Genomic DNA, 19,257 nt, shown 5'->3' on the forward strand with positions numbered 1-19,257 from the left:
AGCAGGCACTTGTTAAAATGTAGGGAACTGACCTACGTATGACCTGATCACAGTTTAAACATTGAGGGTGAAAATTTATTGTTTATATGGAAATAGAAGCAGCTCAGAAACTACTGTTATTTCTGTTTTAAATAAAGATGATGTTTCTGTACCACCAGCTACTCAGAATTCACTGAGTGAAGATCTAGTTGATAGGAGATAATTACCTCTTCCCAACAGGAGATGAAGTATTTCTTACTCTGCAGATACCTCTGATGAATGGTCTTGGGACTATGAGACCAAGATGCCATGCCAAGATCAGGTTCATTTTTTAATGATCTCTAAACACTTGATTTTTTACTTTTTTGCTACTTATATGTAGGAAAATGTGCACCTTAAAATATACAGAAGCATACACTGATAGCCATTTTGCTTTTAATCTTCGAGGAATAACAGGGTGATTATACCCAGAAACCAGGCCATCAACAGCATTAGAAAATGATGGGTGCAGGATGTTTCACAGTCATTTCAATTTCAAGCATTTTTCAGTTTTGAAGAATTCTATCAGTTCCTTCTTTACCCCCTTAAAACTATCCTATCTTGCCATTCCTTATCAGTCAATGATGCTCCTGTTCCTACCTATTTCAGTGCTTTCACCTATTGAAAAGACCTGGTCAATTCTGTTTTCCCAAATTCTCTCAAATTTTGTCTATTCACTTCAAAACAACCTGTCATATACTTTCATACTTCTCAATGGTACCATGGTCCTCTTATTCTAAATGGTCTCTGTGCTTGCAAATGTTTCAAATACTAGTACAGTTCATATAAAATACACATTTTAGATTAATATCACATAAAACACCATTCTCATCATGTCCCTTACATGGAAAAACCTTTCAAAAGCTATTAATGACTTCAAAATAGAAAAAAAATGCTTATAGTATATTAAGCAGAAAAAAATCAAAAGTAAATAGATTATTTCCTTACTAATATGTAAGACTGCATAGGTATACTAGTAAGAACTAGAACAGGATACCAAAAAAATTGAGATTTAATTTGAGAGAGGCATTTGCCACTATTTCCTATCCGTGGTTATAATTATGTTTGTAAAACATAAATAATATCTTTCAAAAAGATATTATTTTGAAAAACATAAATAATATCTTACTGGTTATGCACCATAAATCTCTGTAATCTAGCTCCCAAGCCCATCTTTCCATCTTATCTTCCAACCCTCCTTTTCACAAAATCTAAAGCTCCAAATTGTAGCACTTCATTCTCATTTGGATTCCCGGCCTTCTCTTGGCCATGAGATAACTGTTCATAATGTATTCTCCAGCAGGTATGTTCTTTTCCTTCATTTCTCTGTGTCCAAATTCTACCTATAATTTACAGTTCAGTTCAAATGATATATCTCTATAAAACCATCACTGAGTCTCCTTCAGTAAACATTTTAAAACTCCAATAATTATTTTTATCTATTTCTTTCCTATTAAATGTAGCATGTTCATAATTGTACTGTAGTTTTGTGTATGTGTATAAAAGGTAGCCCAGCCCCTCTTGGGGAAAGTATCTTGTTTTAGCCTCCTTTGTATTCTACTCAAGGTATAACTATATCTTTCTAAATAAATGAGCAATTAATTTCAAAAAGCAAAGGACTGTGAAGACTAAAAACAATAATTCTTACTCTTATCTTTACTATGATTTTCCTTCTTTTTCTTTCACTACCTAAATTTATATCCTAACCTAATCTTCTTACCTGGAGATAGGTTATTCTCCGCTGGACCAGCTCTGTCAGATCTTTGGCCTCTTTTTCCCGCCAATCACCTGCTCCATCTGTTTGACTGAGGTAGTACAGATCTGTCATTATAGACCTGTGAAAGCAAATGACATTCGAGTGCTAACTTATTTGTACTTCATCACTGGATTATACAAAGCCATAAGAAGAGGGTCAAATTCTTCATAAAGACTTAGTCTCACAATGAACCTGGTACTCATCTTTTTTTTTTTTCTATCAAGGCTGTGAAATTCAAATATTAGTCTCTACCATTCAAGATTCAACTCTATAATAAATGTTTAATGTTGAAAAAAAGCCTTTTTATTTTTTTCTAAGACAGTCCATTGCATTGGTTCCCTCCGGGGTCAAAGTACTAAAGTATCTGGGAGAAGCAGATTCCCAGAGAAAATAAATAGGTAGGTTAACATATTGGAGACAAAAGAGATTGGTGTTAGTATTTGACTAATATAAATTTGTTTTCTGTGCTATCTTTTCATGACTCTTCTTAAGTTTTTTCTTCCTACTTAGGTACTCTGAATGGTTAGACAAAGATCAGAAGAAAATATCAACACACCTCTTAAACGATGGTCTAAAGAGCCAAGGATTAGCAACTTTTTTCTTTAAAACTCTTGATAGTAAGTATTTTAGGTTTTGTGGGCATCTGCTGCTGCTTTTGCAGCAGAAAAGTTGTACTGACAATAAATGAATGGCTGTGGCTGTTCAAAAAAAAACTTTACTAACAAAAACAGGCAATAAGTCAGAGTTGGCCCTTGACCATTATTTATGAATCCCTGGTCTAAACTAATGAAATTATTAAGATACTTTGCCACTCCATAGCATCAACAATTTCTATTATAACATGCTAGATTTCCTGAAGGATAAACTAAAATCCCCAGTAAACTAATAAGAGAAACTTCAGGGCTGGAATAGATAGTTTTAAATTACATTGCATTAAGTAAAAGTAAAGACCTACATGCCCCATAAAGAAGAGTAAAAGCAAATAATCAAACATCACATTACCAGCATCACATTTGGCTTTCCCTCTCCTTTTTCTTTCCTAAACAACTATCATCTTATAATATACAATATCATTTACTTCTTTATCTTTCATCCCCTACTAGAATTTAGGTTCCAAGAAGCAGGTATTAACCTCTTACTTGGGCCAGACACCTATTCTAAGTACTTTACATCATTTAATTCTCACAACTATCTTATAAATTAGTAACCTAAAGCACTGAGAGTGAAATAATTTGTTCAAATTACAAAACTCACAAGTGCCAGAGTAGGAACTGAAACCCACAAAATGTGATCTTAAAGCTCAGACTTGTATCTACAGCACTAACAAATATGAAAGAGGTTCAGAGTACAATAATATAGATGCTCTTCAATGTAAATATTCAAAATTAGAAAGTCTGAGTCAGGGGGAAAAGCTTGGAAAGCCAGATAGACCGATTTCTCAATTTTGGCTCTACCTCTTAATTAACGTTTGTTTACTGAAAAAGTTATTTTTACATATCTGAGATTTACTTCATCCTAAAATAAAAATCACCAAAAATGTATGAATATAACCTTTTAAAAAAGGAATTAATGATAATACATATAAACTAGTAATGCATGGAGTAATTGCTATGTCTTTTTCTTTTTTTCTTTCTTTCTATGTCTCCTTCCTTCCTCCCTCTCTCCCTTCCTTCTTTCTTTCTTTTTAATGACAATGGCTCTCAGAGAGTTGTTTCAGAGCTTTTGCCTGATGTCTGAAGAACATCAACTAGTAATTCTACTACTAAGAGGAAGGATCCATTGGTTGAGTAATACATAATCCTAAAGACCAGTCATAAAAATGATCCAACATCTAGTTCTGTATGAGACCCTAAAGAAAGGAATTGCTTGATCAATCAGAAGGAAACCAACCCTCAACAACTATCATTTATCTATGAGGATGTGACAGTCTCAGTATTCTTTTATTCCTGGTTCTTAACTACATGCTAACAAAACAATGGCAGTGCACAGTACAGTCTTACTATAACAGAAAACAATTTGAACTATGAATGACTACACAGAGAACACTTGATAATTGCCCCATTTGAATAAAGTAATGCTAATAATAACAAAGTGAAAATTAAAAATCTCAGCTGTAGTTCAGAGTATTCAGTCTAAATTAATAGTGGAATAGCTTTGAACATACTTTGGAACAACAGGGTCATTTGTGAAACATTTTAGACATTTGTTTGTGTCAACATTAACTAGGCATAGAACACTTTATGGCTTAGCTATTTTCATTTTCACCATTTTGGAACATGGCAAGACTCTAAAACATGATATTTTATCTATTTTTATATTTGTTATTCTCACCTAAGTTTCAAAACATTTTCTTTTTATACAAAAGAAATTTTATACTGCCTCCTTTACATATTAGCCTTACACACTAAGTAAGAGTTTCAAATTTAAATTTTTTATTGGATTATAAAACTAAGCCTCTTCTAGACTACTGTATAGCCTACAGTAGTCTTTATAGTTTCTGAAGAAAAGTTACCACCTGCTATGGCTTTGGTTTCAGTATGGTCTGAGTGCCCTCCAGGGTCTATTATGATTAAAGCCTTGGTCTCCAGGGTAACAGACATTGCTGTGTAGTGAAAATTTGGGGGGGAGAGATTATTAGAAGGAGGTCTTTAGGTCTTTGAGGGAGTGCCCTCAAAAAAGAGATTTTGTGACACCAATCTTTGACTACGTTTGGCAACGTGAACTCTTCCACACATGCACACCTCTGCCAAGATATGATTACAGCTGGAAGGTTCTTGGTTAAAATTGTGCCAATACAGACACAATGCCCTAAAAATGCAAGTTAAATAAATCTCATTTTTATAAACGTAACCATTTCAGGTATTTCATTATAGTAATGAATACACCACTAATACACCACCCACAGGAAGTCGTGAGTAGATCATGGAAACATAAGAGAAATCTTTAGAGTGCTACAGGATTCAGCTGAAAATTTATTTAAAATATTTTGTCAGTTTTATAAGTCTCTTTCTCATCACCCTCATCGCACTCTTTGTTCCTTATATTTCATAGATTTCATCATACACAAATATGGTCATTAATATTTTCCCTACCTATCAAATAGGAGTGGTCACAAAACTTGTTGCAAGTCTTAACTTTAAATGGCAGTATTATTTCTGAAGATATAGCACACAGTGATAAATAACTACTCTATCAGAAAATGCCTGTTGAAGGAAACAAGGAAATTCAACATGTTCTGCTTGACTTTACATTAAATTAAAACATGTGTGCACACTCACACCACATGTGTACACACACACATGTGGAATCAATCTAAGAACTCATGAATGGATTAATGGATAAAAAAAGGCATATATACACAATAAAATACTATTCAGGCACAAAAAATAAAATTATGTCATTAATAGCAAAATGGGTGGAACTAGAGGATATTATATTAAGTAAAATAAGACAAATATAGAAAGATAGATGCCACATATTTTTCTCTCATACATGCAAGTTAAAAGGAAAGTCAACTTACATTACACATAGACGAGCAATTGAGAGAGACGGGGAAAGTGGGGACAGGATGGACAAAGGGAGGCTGGATTTAATCAGTATATGCTACATGCATGTATTGAAATATCACATAAACCCCATTAATATTTGAAATTAATACATGTTAATCATAAATAAATAATTTTTATGAAATGCAGTTGGGTCTTCATACAAGACACTCTACTTTCACAGTTCACTAAAAGCAAACTTGATTTTTAAATATGTTTTTTTTCTTGGCCTCCCCACTGGGGACCGCATAAAGAAGACAAGTCCAGGAAACAACCTTAAATTCAAACCAGTTCTTCATTGCCTGAGTAATATCTGAGTAATATCCAGCAAACTGTTTTTTTTTACAAAATTCTTTTTGGTTATGATACAACATCAGGATACACCTTGACATAATCACAAAAGCATGGAACCTGCTCTGATTCAGTCCCCAGCACTTCCGCCCTCCAATCCACCAAATCTCTCTTCAATCTATTTACAGTTTATATTTATTTTTAATCAGTGTCCTGTGGATACCCCTGATGTGGGACCCACCATGCCACATCCACGCATGTACGTGTGAAAGTTCAGTCAGATTCATCCACTGCTCTTTTTTTCCATCCCTTCTTCTTCTTCCTCAATCCCATTCATCTACTCTACTATTTTTTAATCTATTTTGATGAAATTCACTCTCTACTTCTTTTCCTTTCTGTCTCTTTCTTGTTTTTTTTTTTTTTAAATCCTCTCCCCTTCCACATATCAAGGAAAACATTTGACCTTTGACTTTTTTTGGACTGGACTATCCTGCAAACTTTATTTTTTTGGCCAAAGACATGAGGATAATCAAATTATAAAGTTTCAGTTGTGGTCCATTATAGGTGACTCCAAAATATTTTGCAGAAGCCCTGGGTTTTCAGTGATTTCACCCTGAAACCTAATCTCTTAGAGAAGTTCCCCAAACTGGTAATCTTGTTGTCTTACTTTTGACTGAAGCTACCAAGAGATACCTCAAATTTACCAGGCAATAAATTTGAGGCCCTGGTATGAAGCCACATCAAGGTTTAGGATATGCAAACCCAAGCAAGGTACCAGAAAATAGTGCTGGTCGACTGAGGATAGAGTACAGATATCTGAAGACAGAAAACAGAACAGAATTTATGACTTTGAGAACAAGCCAATTATGACAGGCATCAAAATCTTCATTTCAGAAGCAGATTATGCTTATGTTCTTCGTATTTTCTAGTAATTTATTTTTCTATTTTAATAGTTACAAAATTCTTTCGTTTTTTAGTGGGCAGGGGAGGTGGGTTCTGTCTCAACTATGGCACAGAGGAATGAACCACAAGGGGGAGTTTTGTTTACATCTGATTCAAATGTTAATGATACAAGTTCCCTTGAGGACCAGCACAGAGATGTACCACATTTCACCATAAGATCAGTGCTATCGCAAATTCACACCATTCCAAGCATTTTAATTTTTGCACCAAAGATAGTTTAGTGATAAATGACTTTTAATACTGACACAAAACTTCTTAAAATCTTCACATAATGGTCATACCTTCCCCCCCCCCTCTTTTTGGCTGAAAAAATATTGGTATAATTCAAGCAAGAAAAACTCCAAGGTAAAGGAATTAACATAACACAGTCTAATCCATGGGTAAATCTGGATCATGGGCAAGAAAAATTTTGTCCAAGGTTACTTTTTCTTTGGTTTGCTCTTTGGGGATAAATATGCAGTGCAAAGGATAAAAACATGAGCAGGAGATAGGGATGAGTTAATCTCCTACTGTTTCCCTTGTTATCTCCAAGAAGAAATTTTAGGATATCTCTATTTGACAGCTGACCTAGCTGGGACATAGGTTCTAGACCTTAAAATTCTTCCTACTGAGCACTTAGCCAGTTTCCCCTTATCTCTGCCAGTCCTGGAGAGTCTCAAAGTTTTCTATTTATATTTACTTACAAATTGTCCTTATGTAGGTCTAACCACAGCCTACAAATCTATAATGTATTAAGCACTGTGGGAAGTATTTTATATATTTATATATTTCCTTCATTTAATCGTCATATTGCTGTGCTACAAGAATTATCTCCCCTTGTGTAGAAGAAAAAAAATAAACCTCAGAGTATTTTGCAATTAAGAGAAAGAATTTTGGAGTAAAACAGCTCTTATATAAGTTATCTAATTTCTCCAGGCCTAAGAATAACCTTAGTTATAATAGAAGAAATACAGTAGTCCCTTTTACCCATAGCAGACTATTCAAAGACCCCCAGTGGATGCCTGAAACTATAGGTAGTACTGTTCCCTCCCATACATATATATCTGTGATAAAGTTTACAAGTTAGGCATAGTAAGAGATTAATATTGTTGTAGTAAGAGATTAATATTGTTGTGGTTTGGATGTGAGGTATCCCCAAAAGCTCATGTGTGAGAACAATGCAAGAAGGTTTAGAGAAGAAATGATTGCGTTATGAGAGTCTTAATCCAACCAGTGAACTAATCCCTTGATGGGGATTCAGTGTTATCTGAAGGCAGGTAGGATATGGCTAGAGAAGGTGGGCATTGGGGGTGTGTCTTTGGGGTACATATTTTGTATTTGGTGAGTGGAGTCTCTCTCTTGCTCCTGATCATCATGTAAGCCACTTCTTTCCACCACACTCTTCTGCCCTGATGTTCTGCCTCATCTCAAACCCATGGGAATAGAGCTAGAGGTCTATGGACTGAGACCTCTGAAACTGTGAGCCTCCAAATAAACTCTTCCTCCTCTACAATTGTCCTGGTCGGGTCTTTTATCACAGCAGTGAAAAAGCTGACTAAAACAAATATCACGAATCACTAATCTTGCACTTTGGGGCTATTAATAAACACAACAAGGGTAACATGAACACAAGCACTGCAATACTGCAACCATCCATCTGATAACCGAGAAAGTGACAAATAGGAGGGTGGCATATAAAGCATGGATATGCTAGACAAAGGGATGATTCACATCTTGGGAGAATGGCATGTGATTCCATCATGGTACCTAGAATGAATGTACATTTTTTAAAACTCATGAACTATTTATTTTTGGAATTTTCTATTTAATGTTTTCAGAAGGTAGTTGCCAATGGGTAACTCATTGTGGAAAGCAAAATAGTGGATATAAGGGACTACTGTAATATTGCTATGTCATAGAGTTATTGTGCTGGATAAATAAGCAATGAATAAAAGGGTCTTTATCAAGTGATGGGCATGAAGGAAATACTTAGTAAGTGATTATTTTTAATGCCAAAACCATTCTTGAGTTTGGAAACCACTCCCACACAAGATGTGTGGTGAGGGCAGATAAAATAGAATCAAGGCTACTAGACAAGGCATGCTTTACACCTAGAGAGATTCTTCTTTTAAAACAAACTTTATTATTGAGAAAAGTATTCTCTTAAGATAGAGAATCATCATCTAGTTGATAAAGACTAAGCAATAAACAGGATAAATACAACTTCATATGCAAATGTCTAGTACCACTTGAAAAATATACCTAGATTCCTTAGTTGAAAGACAATTATGCAAGGAAAAAAGTCCCAAATTTAAGAGGATCCACATTACAGTTTAATAAAAGTCTCAATAAAATCATATCTCATTCCTCAGATAACTTGGAATAGAACCACCATTTGACCCAGGAATCCCACTCCTTGATATATATATGCAAAGGACTTAAAATCATCATACTAGAGTGACACAGCCACATCAATATTTATAGCAGCACAATTCACAAAGCTAAGCTATGGAACCTATCTAGATGCCCTTCAACAGACAAATGGATAAAAAAGGGATACACACACACACACACACACACTCAATGGAATATTATTCAGCCAAAAAGAAGAATGAAATGATGGCATTTGCTGGTAAATGGATGGAACTGGAGACCATCCATGGAGACCATTATGCTAAGTAAAATAAGCCAATCCCCCAAAACCAAAGGCTAAATGTTCTCTCTGATATGAGGGTGCTAATACACAATAAGGGGGTAGAGAGAGAAGAATGGAAGTTCACTGGATTAGACAAAGGGGAATGAGGGAAGGGAGAAGAGATTGGAGTAGGAAAGACAGTAGAATGAATTGGACATAAATTACTTATGTCCATATATGAATACATGACCAGTGTAACTCCATATCATGTACAACCACAAGAATGAGAAGTCATACCCCATGTATATATAATATGTCAAAATACATTCTACTATCATGTATATCTAAAAAGAATTAAAAAACAAAATAAAAATCATCTCAAAGAACTTAAGATCTCCCCCGCCCCGTGTGTGTGTGTGTGTGTGTGTGTGTGTGTGTGTGTGTATGAGAGAGAGAGAGAGAGAGAAATAAAACACAAACAAGATGTGAAGGTTCACAAAACTTAACTTTTTAAGAGTGGAAATGTAAATTCTTGGACCTTTCAAAGTATCTGCGTTCCAAAGATATTGAAAAATTAAGTCACTGGGCCACAACATCTATGATTACAAAATCTAACAAATTTATAAACTATTAACCTATCAATCTTTCCCTATAATCAGTTAGATAATGCTTGCTCCTTATCTGATTCAAAGTCCTCTTCTTTGCTATATAATCCTTCATGATAGTTTTTTTTGCACATCTGCAAATGGCTAATCACTATGATTAGTTATAAGCATCATTCACCATTTGGGAGCACATCTAACCTTAGCTTTAGCAAAGTTGCCTTATAAATTACTGATAATGAGACAATTCAGACTAGGCAAGGGAAATAAAATTGCTGTTTCACCACACTGTTTTGCCAAAGGTTTCAGTCAACTTAGTTGAGACATAGTTCATTGGCTCTGTGAGCCTTCCTGAAATTTAATAATTGCTATAACTTAAAAGCAAAAAGAAGCAACTCTGATAACTATTTCATGAACTGGTGTCTGGCAACATGAAGATGACAAAAGAAACAATTAAGTTAAATAGGTCTCTGTGGTAACCTGAAAATATGATATGACAAAAACACATAGAGGTTAAGATACAAATCTAAACCCCCATAAATTCAAGCGCTGAATCTACAATGCTAAATAAATAATAAAATACTGACTGAAATAATTGCTGTGTAATACTTATTTTTCTAACTATTTCAAAGATGGAAGCTGAGGCCAATTCATTTCAATGGTATCAAAAGCAGTGGTAAATTTGACTGTTACTATGAAATACGGTCATATGCAATTACTAGAATAGAATCAATTAAAAATCTAGTGATACTAATTTTTGAGACCAGTATAGCAAATACTAATTAATATGCTACTCTGCCATTATTTATTATATCATCAACTCCTTTAAATTCTTAAAAATCCTATTAAAGCTTTTAAAAGACAAGAAGTATTACTAATTACTATCAGTTGATTGCCCAACTGTGGTAGAAGGCAAAGATTGGCTCTATTAGTTATTAGCATCCAAGTAATAGGTTAAACAGGTAAAGAGTGTTTTGCTAAAAATCTTAAGTGAACTTGAATCCTAGATCTAAACATACAATATTTGGTCCCCTGGTATTTAGAGTAATGAACAATGGGAGCCATATTCCAAAAACCAAAACAATGCTCTCATCATGGGGAATAAAGAAAAGACTTTACTCATATCTTGTTTACCACTGATCCCTGGGTGAGAGGTCCACCAATTGTGAACTCAACTATGAACCCTGAAACAGTCCTGTAACTTGACTTGTGGTCTAAGAGCAATTTTTTCTGGTCCTGCCCAGAGAAACTTCTATCCTGTGTCCCTGGATCAGCCCGGCAGATCTTGGTCCTACACCAAGCAGTTCCACAATACAGCTATGTAACTCAGCACTAGTCCATTTCAACTGGAGTCTGAGAGCAGTCTTACCCACCCAACAATTCATCATAAACTATAATTAAGTGTAACAGATTAAATTCTCCAAACGAAAGACCCAGTTTGGTTAAACAGATAAGATCCAACACTGGGTTGCAAATAAGAAATTCACTTTTTAGCTTGTAAGACACACACAAGCTAAAAAAGAAGGAATGAAAAAAAGGGGGAAGTGAAGGGACGATAACCAAACAGGGATAAGGATGACTATATTTACATCAGACAAAAAAGATTTAGCCAAAATTTGTCACAAGAGACAAAGAAGGACACTGCATAATAAAAAGGTTAAATTCATAAAAAGGATATAACAATTATAAATACATATACATCCCAAATAGTAGCATGAAGCCAAATAAAGCAAATATTAACAGAACTAAAGGAAAAAATAGATAGCAATACAAAAATAGCAGGGTTTCAATATTCTATTTTCAATAATGCATACATCACCCAGATAGAAAAATCAATGAGGGAACAGTAGACTTGAATAACACTGAGGACCAAATGCACCTGACAAACTTATAGAATGTTTTAGCCAATAATAGCATAAAACAGATCCTTTCCAACCATACATGAAACATTCTCCAGGACAGATTATATGTTGTGCCACAGAATAAATCTTAACAAATTTAATAAGATTAAAATCACAACAGATATATTTTCTTTTTTTTTTTTTTCAGGGATGGAGGTTGAATCCAGGGCTCCCCACATCCTAGGCAAGTGCACTACCAATGAGCTACACTCCCAGTCCCATATTAGGTTATCATTTCTAACCACAAAAACAAAGTAAACACTCTTGATTAATAGATAAAAGAAATAAAAGGAAAATAAAAATGTATCTTGAGACAAAAAAAATGGAATTGTAACAAACTAATAAAGCTCATGCAGCAAAAGCAGCGCTAGGAAAGAATTTTGTAGTGATAAATAGGAAGGGAGGGAGGGAGGAAGGAAGGAAGGAAGGGCAAAACAGAAAAGATCTTGATCTAAAATAATCTCAAGGAACCAGAAAAAAAATAGACTAAAGCTAAAGATAGGAGGAGGAAGGAAACAATACTGAGTAGAAATAAATGAAATAGAGACTAGAAAAAGAATAGAAAAAGATAAATAAAACTAAGAGTTGGTTGTCTGAAAAGGTTAAGAAAATTGACAAATCTTTATCTAGATTATCCGAAGGAAAAATTAAAAAGGAAAGGTTTCAAATAAAATGATAAGTGCAAAAGGAGACATTATGATGGATACCAAAGAAATACAAAGGATTATAAGACTACTATGAACAATTGTATGTCAATAACATAAGTAATGGATAAAAACTTAAGTATAAATCCTATATACCTACCAAGGCTGAATTATTTTTTTAATTCACATTTTATTTAGATTGAAATAAACTATACAAAACTGATTTTCTTCACCAAAAATAATAGCAATATTTTCTGTATTAGTTCTAGATAAATCACAAAATATTTTTTGTAGATTTTCTGGGTTTTGCTCATAAATCAAGATGAGACAGCAGAAATATTCATGAAAAAAAGAGAACAAATCATTTAACAGTATCCATGGGCTGCTTAACCATGAAGCAGACATGTTTAAAATTTACCTGCTAAAAAGCTTATGAAAATGCAGGATCAACAAAGAAATGCAACAGAAAAAACCGATGTGGAACAACAGTGGCAAGCGCTTTCATCCAAACTTTAACCTGTTCTTTTAAGTTCATTTAATAAAGAAAAAAATCTACACTGAATCCCTTGATTGGGGAGCTCACAAGCTACTCTCTCTGGTAATTCAATGTCCATTACACATTTATAAGAACATACTTAAAACTTTTATTAGTCAAAGGTCCATGGTATGTTCTTGGATAGGAAGAATTAATATTATCAAAATGACCATACTACCAAAAGCAGTATACAGATTTCATGCAATTCCAATTTTTTAAAACCTCAACAACATTCCTCATAGAAATAGAAAAAAACAATCATGAAATTCATTTGGAAAAACAAGATACCCAGAATAGCCAAAGCAATGCTTAGCAAGAAAAGTGAAGCAGGAGGCATCACAATACCAGACCTTAAACTATCTACAGAGCTTCAGTTAACAAAAAAAGGTATGGAATTGGCACCAAAATAGATATGTAGATAAATGGTTCAGAATAGAAGACACAGAGAAAAACCCACATGAATAAAGTTATTGCATACTAGACAAAGGTGCCAAAAACATACACTGGCAAAAAGATAACCTCTTCAACAAATGATGCTGGGAAAACTGGAAATCCATATGCAGCAAAATGAAATTAAACCAGTATCTCTTACCATACACAAAACTCAACTCAAAGTGGATCAAGGACCTAGGAATTAGACTAGAGACCCTGCACCTAAGAGAAGAAAAAGTAGGCCCAAATCTTCATCATGTCAGATTAGGTCCTGACTTCCTTAAAAAGACGCCGAAAGCACAAAAATAAAATCAGGAATTAATAAATGGGATGGATTCAAACTAAAAAGATTCTTCTCAACAAAAGAAACAATCAATAATGTGAAGAGAGAGCCCACATAGAGGGAGAACTTATTTACTATACACACATCAGATGAAGCACTAATTTCTAGGATATATTAAGAACTCAAAAACTGTAACACCAAAAAAAAAAAAAAAATCAATAAATGGACTAAGGAACTGAACAGACACTTCTCAGAAGAACATATATAATCTATCAACAAATACATGAAAAAAAGGTTCAACTTCTCTAGTAATTAGAGAAATGCAAATCAAAACTACTCTAAAATTTCATCTCACTCCAGTCAGAATGGCAATTATCAAAAATACAAATAACAATAAGTGTTGGTGAGGATGCAGGGAAAAAGGTATACTCATACATTGCTGGTGGCACTGCAAATTGGTGTAACTACTATGGAAAGCAGTATGGAGATTCTTTAGAAATCTTTTTTGATCCAGCTATCCTATTCCTTGTTCTATACCCAAACGAATTAAAATCAGCATACTACAGTGACACAGCTACATCAATGTTCACAGTAGCTCAATTCACAATTGCTAAACTGTGGTTTAACCTAGATGCCCTTCAACAGATGAATAGACAAAGAAACTGTGGTATCTGGAATATTACTCAACATTAAAAGAGAATAAAATTATGACATTTGCAGGCAAATGGACGGAGCTGAAGAATATCATGCTAAGTGAAGTAAGCGAATCTGAAAAAACCAAAGGCCGAATGTTCTCTTTGGTAAGTGGATACTGATCCATAATGCGGATGGGGATGGGAATGAAGGAACTTTGATTAGGCAAAGGAGAGGTAGGGGAAGGGAGGGGACATGGGGACAGGAAAGATGGTGAAATGAGATCAATATCCTTACCCTAGGTACATGTATGACTGCACATATGTTTGCGACTCTACATCGTATACAACTAGAGAAATGAAAAGTTATGCTCCATTTGCATATAATGAATTAAAATGCATTTTGCTGTCATGTATAACTAATTAGAACAACAACAAAAAAGTCCATGGTGTCATATAATATTTTATAAATATAGTCCTTACTCAAAATTTATTTCTGAAAAATATTCCTAACTCAGTACCTGACAATTGCACCCATCATGATAACAAATGTTATTTCTAAACTGACTTAACTAAAACAATTTGAGAGTTTCACTAGCAGAGATCACACAGAAGTGAACAAATAGGCGTTCAAAGCATGACAGTTCAAAGAGGGACCACCTAAATAGGCAGACTGTCAATGAATAATGTATTCAAAGGAAGGTCTATAGGCAAAGATATCCGGTGATTAAGTGACCTACATATACCTTATGGCTTTTCTTCAAATATCAAACATAAAAGAAAGTCCACTTTAAAAGACTGTTAGGTATTTTTAAGGGCTTCTGAATTATCTATAGGGAACTCTAATTTAGTTGTATAGAGTTTGATATATGTCTACCATTAAATACAGATCATATTTTATATCAAAATTTATGTTAAGCAAAGCCAAGTTACTTGAACATTGGTTTGTCAAAATGTTCCTCAAGTATGCATTGAGATGCTTTTGTCCATTTTCACAGTGCTTATTCTCAATCTTCATCACTGGAAAAATGCATGGAACCTTCAGTAATACATATACATTAGGAAAAAATCTGAAGTCAGGCAGATGGGGGCTGCATAAATGATGGGTGGAAACTTTATATCTTTCCCTCTGATTTCCATTTGATTCTCTAACAAAAAAACTAAGCTGAGAGCATGTCTGGATTGGGTAAGTCACTTCTGTACATGTTAATACCTCTGATGTATAGAATTTGAGTTTTTCCCTGACAGAGGGTACCAGAGATAAGCATGTAAGACCTCTGAGACACACCTGAGAATGTACCTTTAAATTTCTGAATAATGTACTCCACTACTGGAACACAAAAAAATGTTTTTAATGGTAGTCCTAAGAGATTAGTTGAGATTCCAATTTACCTTGATGAGCCCTATGGAATCTCCTAGGGACTTTCCATTTGGAAATCAAGTTTTGTTGCTAAATTTGTGATCTCCTCAAAAGAAAATTCCTGATAAACTTCAACATTTCCCATTACTTCACTGAGTGAATGCAGCACTACAGTGAAGCTGCTAAGAAGACATCAGAGATCGCCCCTGGAGGTTTTTCCCAAAGACACTTGTAAAAGATAAAGCATTTTTGAGAATACAATGAAATCAAAATCTGTCAGTGCACTAGAAGGTACAAATTCTCAGCCAGCTCTAGTCATTCCATCTAACTATTTATACCATCTAAACATAAAACAAGTGTTTGTAGGAAGTATACTAAAATTTCAAAAGTATCATGCCTGCCTTTCCACTGAGAACAGAAAATTTCCATCAGTTCTTTACCCATTTCTTCACCTTTCTAAAACAGAACAGAAATTTTACTGTCAAATGCTAAAAGCAGTTGAGATGATCTGTGGAAAAAAGAACAAGTTTACTCAACTGTCCCTAGTACAACCAAATCCCCATCACAGACACTAATTTTGTAGTCAATATTTAAGGCACAGGAAGATCAAAGTGTATATGCAGATAGCTTGGGGATATTTCTTTTTAAAGTCCAGAAACAACAACTTTCATTTTGGAAGAAAATTCAATATATACAATGAACATTCCATACAGTCCCCATTCCTCAGTTATGCTAGTGTGGAATTTCACAGCCAAAATATTTACATCAGCTGCATGAGGGAGGAAGCCCACAAAGTTCTCTCTCAGGTTATAAGATTCATTAACAAATTTCACCAACATGAATAGGTGCTCTTCTCTTGCTATGTTCACTATATTGTTAGTGATAACAGAAAAGAAAGATGAGTTTCTTCCTTCACTGAGATTTTCTTTCTACATACAGCTCTCACAAATCTCTAGCATCTGTTTCTGCCGTGTTTTGGAACAGAATAATGTTAATACTGTGGTCCCAAAGCACATTTTCAAGACTGTTCACTAAAATTTATTTGGCCTTCTCAAAAGGCTTGAAAATTATCAGGAGTAAGAGACCTTCTTAGATTTCATGAGACTAAGGATATCCAGATATATGATTTGTTTTTCCCTAAGAATTAAAATTTCCTCATAAAAATTGAAGGAAGACCCGTAAAGTAAAGGGAAAGAGTGGGGAATAATATTGGCCAAATTATACTGTCATATCATGAGCAAGTAAAAATATTTATAATGAATCCCATCATTGTGTACAATTATAATTCAATAAAAATACAAGAAAAAAATCATGGCAGTGATGCTGGGAAATAAAGCCAGGCATTCTTCTATTTAAAAAAAAATTTTCAAATAAATTTGGGTGGGGGGTACAGAGGATTTAATTCACATGTATTCAACCACTGAGCCACATCCCCAGCCCTATCTTGTATTTTATTTAGAGACAGAGTCTCACTGAATTGCTTAGTGCTTTGTTTTTGCCATAGCTGGCTTTGAACTGACGATCCTCCTGCCTCCGCCTTCCAAGCCACTGGAATTAAAGGCGTGTGCCATTGTGCCTGGCCCAAATAAAAATTTAAGAGTTCTTTGTCTTCTTTCTCCCAAAGGGTTAAAGGTAGAATGTCTTCATCCTGATTATCACTCCACTGCACTGGGGTTCTGAATATTGCTCTTGTTTCTTTGTTTTTATTCCTGTTCAGAAGTTTTATCTTTTTTTTTTTTTCAATATTTTTGTCTATGGGGCCTCCTAGGTGAGGAAAACTTTTAAAAGAGAGATGTGGTAAAATGGAACCAAACACAAAAAATACATATGTGTAGATTTCATTATCCTGTTCTAGAAGGGCCAAAGAAGAGACACTTTTCATTCCCAGTTTCCTTGATATCCCCCCTATGTCAGGAGGAGGCATAAGGAAGTTGTCCTCAATTTCAGAGGGGCCCTTAATTTCAGTTCATTTCTTTTTTTGCAGGGATGGAGGGAGTAAGGGACTGAGGATTGAACCCACAGATGCTTAACCACTGAGCCATATACCTAGCCTTTTTAAATTTTGTTTGTATTTTATTTAGAAACAAGGTCTCACTGAGTTGCTTCGGGCCTCCCTAAGTTGCTGAAGCTGGCTTTGAACTCTTGATCTTCCTGCCTCAGCCTCCCAAGCCACTGGGATTACACTCATGTGCCAATTTGTCTGGGTTTCAGTCCATTTCATTTAAATAAAAATTAATGCAAATCCTTCTCAAATTCTTCCATAAATTTGAAGAGGTAGAAATATTTCCAAATGATTTCTAAAAGGTCAGCATTCTACTTACAGCAAAGCCAACAAAGGATAAAATAAGAAAAACAGGACAATATCTCATGTATATGGATGCAAAAGTCCTCAGTGAAATACCAAGTAACCAAGTTCCATATAACATTAAAAGAATCACACATTATGTTCAAAGGGGACTTATCCCTAGGATGAAAAAGATGGTTTAACATATGCAAATCAATAAATGTGAAATAATAACAAAAAGAGCATTTGAAAAAATTCAACATCCTTTCATGACAGTACCTCAATAAGTTAGGTACTTCAAAGTAAAGGCAATATGTGACAAGCTCACAGCTAACATTATACTCAACAATAAAAGCCTAAAAGTTTTCTTCTGAGACCAGAAACAAAAGAAGGTGCTCACTCTCACCACTTGGATACAACATCGTAGGGGAAATCCTAGCCAGAGAAATTAGGGAAGAAATAAATAGTGAGCCTACATCAAACAAACAAAAAAGTTATTGTTGTACAGCAAAGCAAACAATCAACAAAATGAAAACACCTACAGAATGGGAGAAGATATTTGCAAACTATATATCTTATAGGGATTAATATCTTCTTCCCTTCTAATGTAGATACATTTTATTACTCTTTCTTGTCTAATTGCAGTTTTCAGTGGTAAGATAAAAAGTTCTTGGGATATAATATACTGCATGATGACTGTAGTTAATACAAATATATTGTTTACTTCAAATATGCTAAGAGAGCACACCTTAAATGTCATCACACAACCAATGGTAACTGTGTAGTAAAGCACATAATGATGATAATCCTCACACAATGAGTATGTATACAAAACCATCTTATTGCATAAACCAGAAATTTACCTTTTCCTTTTTTTTTTTTGCGGCGCTGGGCATCAAACTAGGCCTTACACAATCTAAGATCTAGGCAAGTTTTCTACCACTAAAGTGTATCTTCAGTCACTTTTCACTTTCTAGTTATATTTTAGATAAGGTGGAAAAATAAAAACAGTCCAAAGAAAGAAATCTCTTCTATAGAAAACAAAACCCAACGGGGGATCCAAGATGGCGGAATAGAGGAAGACCTGTTTCTGGCTGTTCTGTGACATGAAACCAAGAAAGCAGACAGGCAGCTTCTCCACAAGTTCTCACCTAGACGAAATGCAACATCTCAGAGAGTGTGAGAGGACCCCTATACACGGATTGTTGCAGAAATCACCAGGAGTGCAACCACCCACGCAGAAATCAGAGCCTCTGTGTTCGAGTGGAACTCTGGACTCCAGAACCAAAGCCCAAAGTTCTAGCTCACGCAGGGCTCTCAAGCGGATTAGCAAAATCACCTATCTGCACCTCTGCATAACTCCAGACTGCTCTCTGCTCGAATGCAGGTCACTCAGG

At 34.7% G+C, this 19,257-nt stretch overlaps 1 protein-coding gene and 1 pseudogene across 2 annotated transcripts in view; both read right to left on the bottom strand.

Annotated features, from left to right (window-relative positions):
- The window catches only part of Fut8 (fucosyltransferase 8), a 309,903-nt gene that overhangs the window by 104,099 nt on the left and 186,547 nt on the right, over positions 1 to 19,257 (bottom strand). For both annotated transcript variants that reach the window (XM_071607956.1, XM_027929496.3), the window contains exon 5: positions 1,739 to 1,853. In XM_071607956.1, coding sequence (XP_071464057.1) covers positions 1,739 to 1,853 — 115 coding nt within the window. The remainder of the gene's footprint in view (positions 1 to 1,738; positions 1,854 to 19,257) is intronic.
- Positions 15,018 to 17,309, bottom strand: LOC139704083 (52 kDa repressor of the inhibitor of the protein kinase pseudogene; annotated as a pseudogene).

This window comes from Marmota flaviventris, chromosome 2 (genome assembly GCF_047511675.1).
Source record: "Marmota flaviventris isolate mMarFla1 chromosome 2, mMarFla1.hap1, whole genome shotgun sequence".
NCBI lineage: Eukaryota > Metazoa > Chordata > Mammalia > Rodentia > Sciuridae > Marmota > Marmota flaviventris.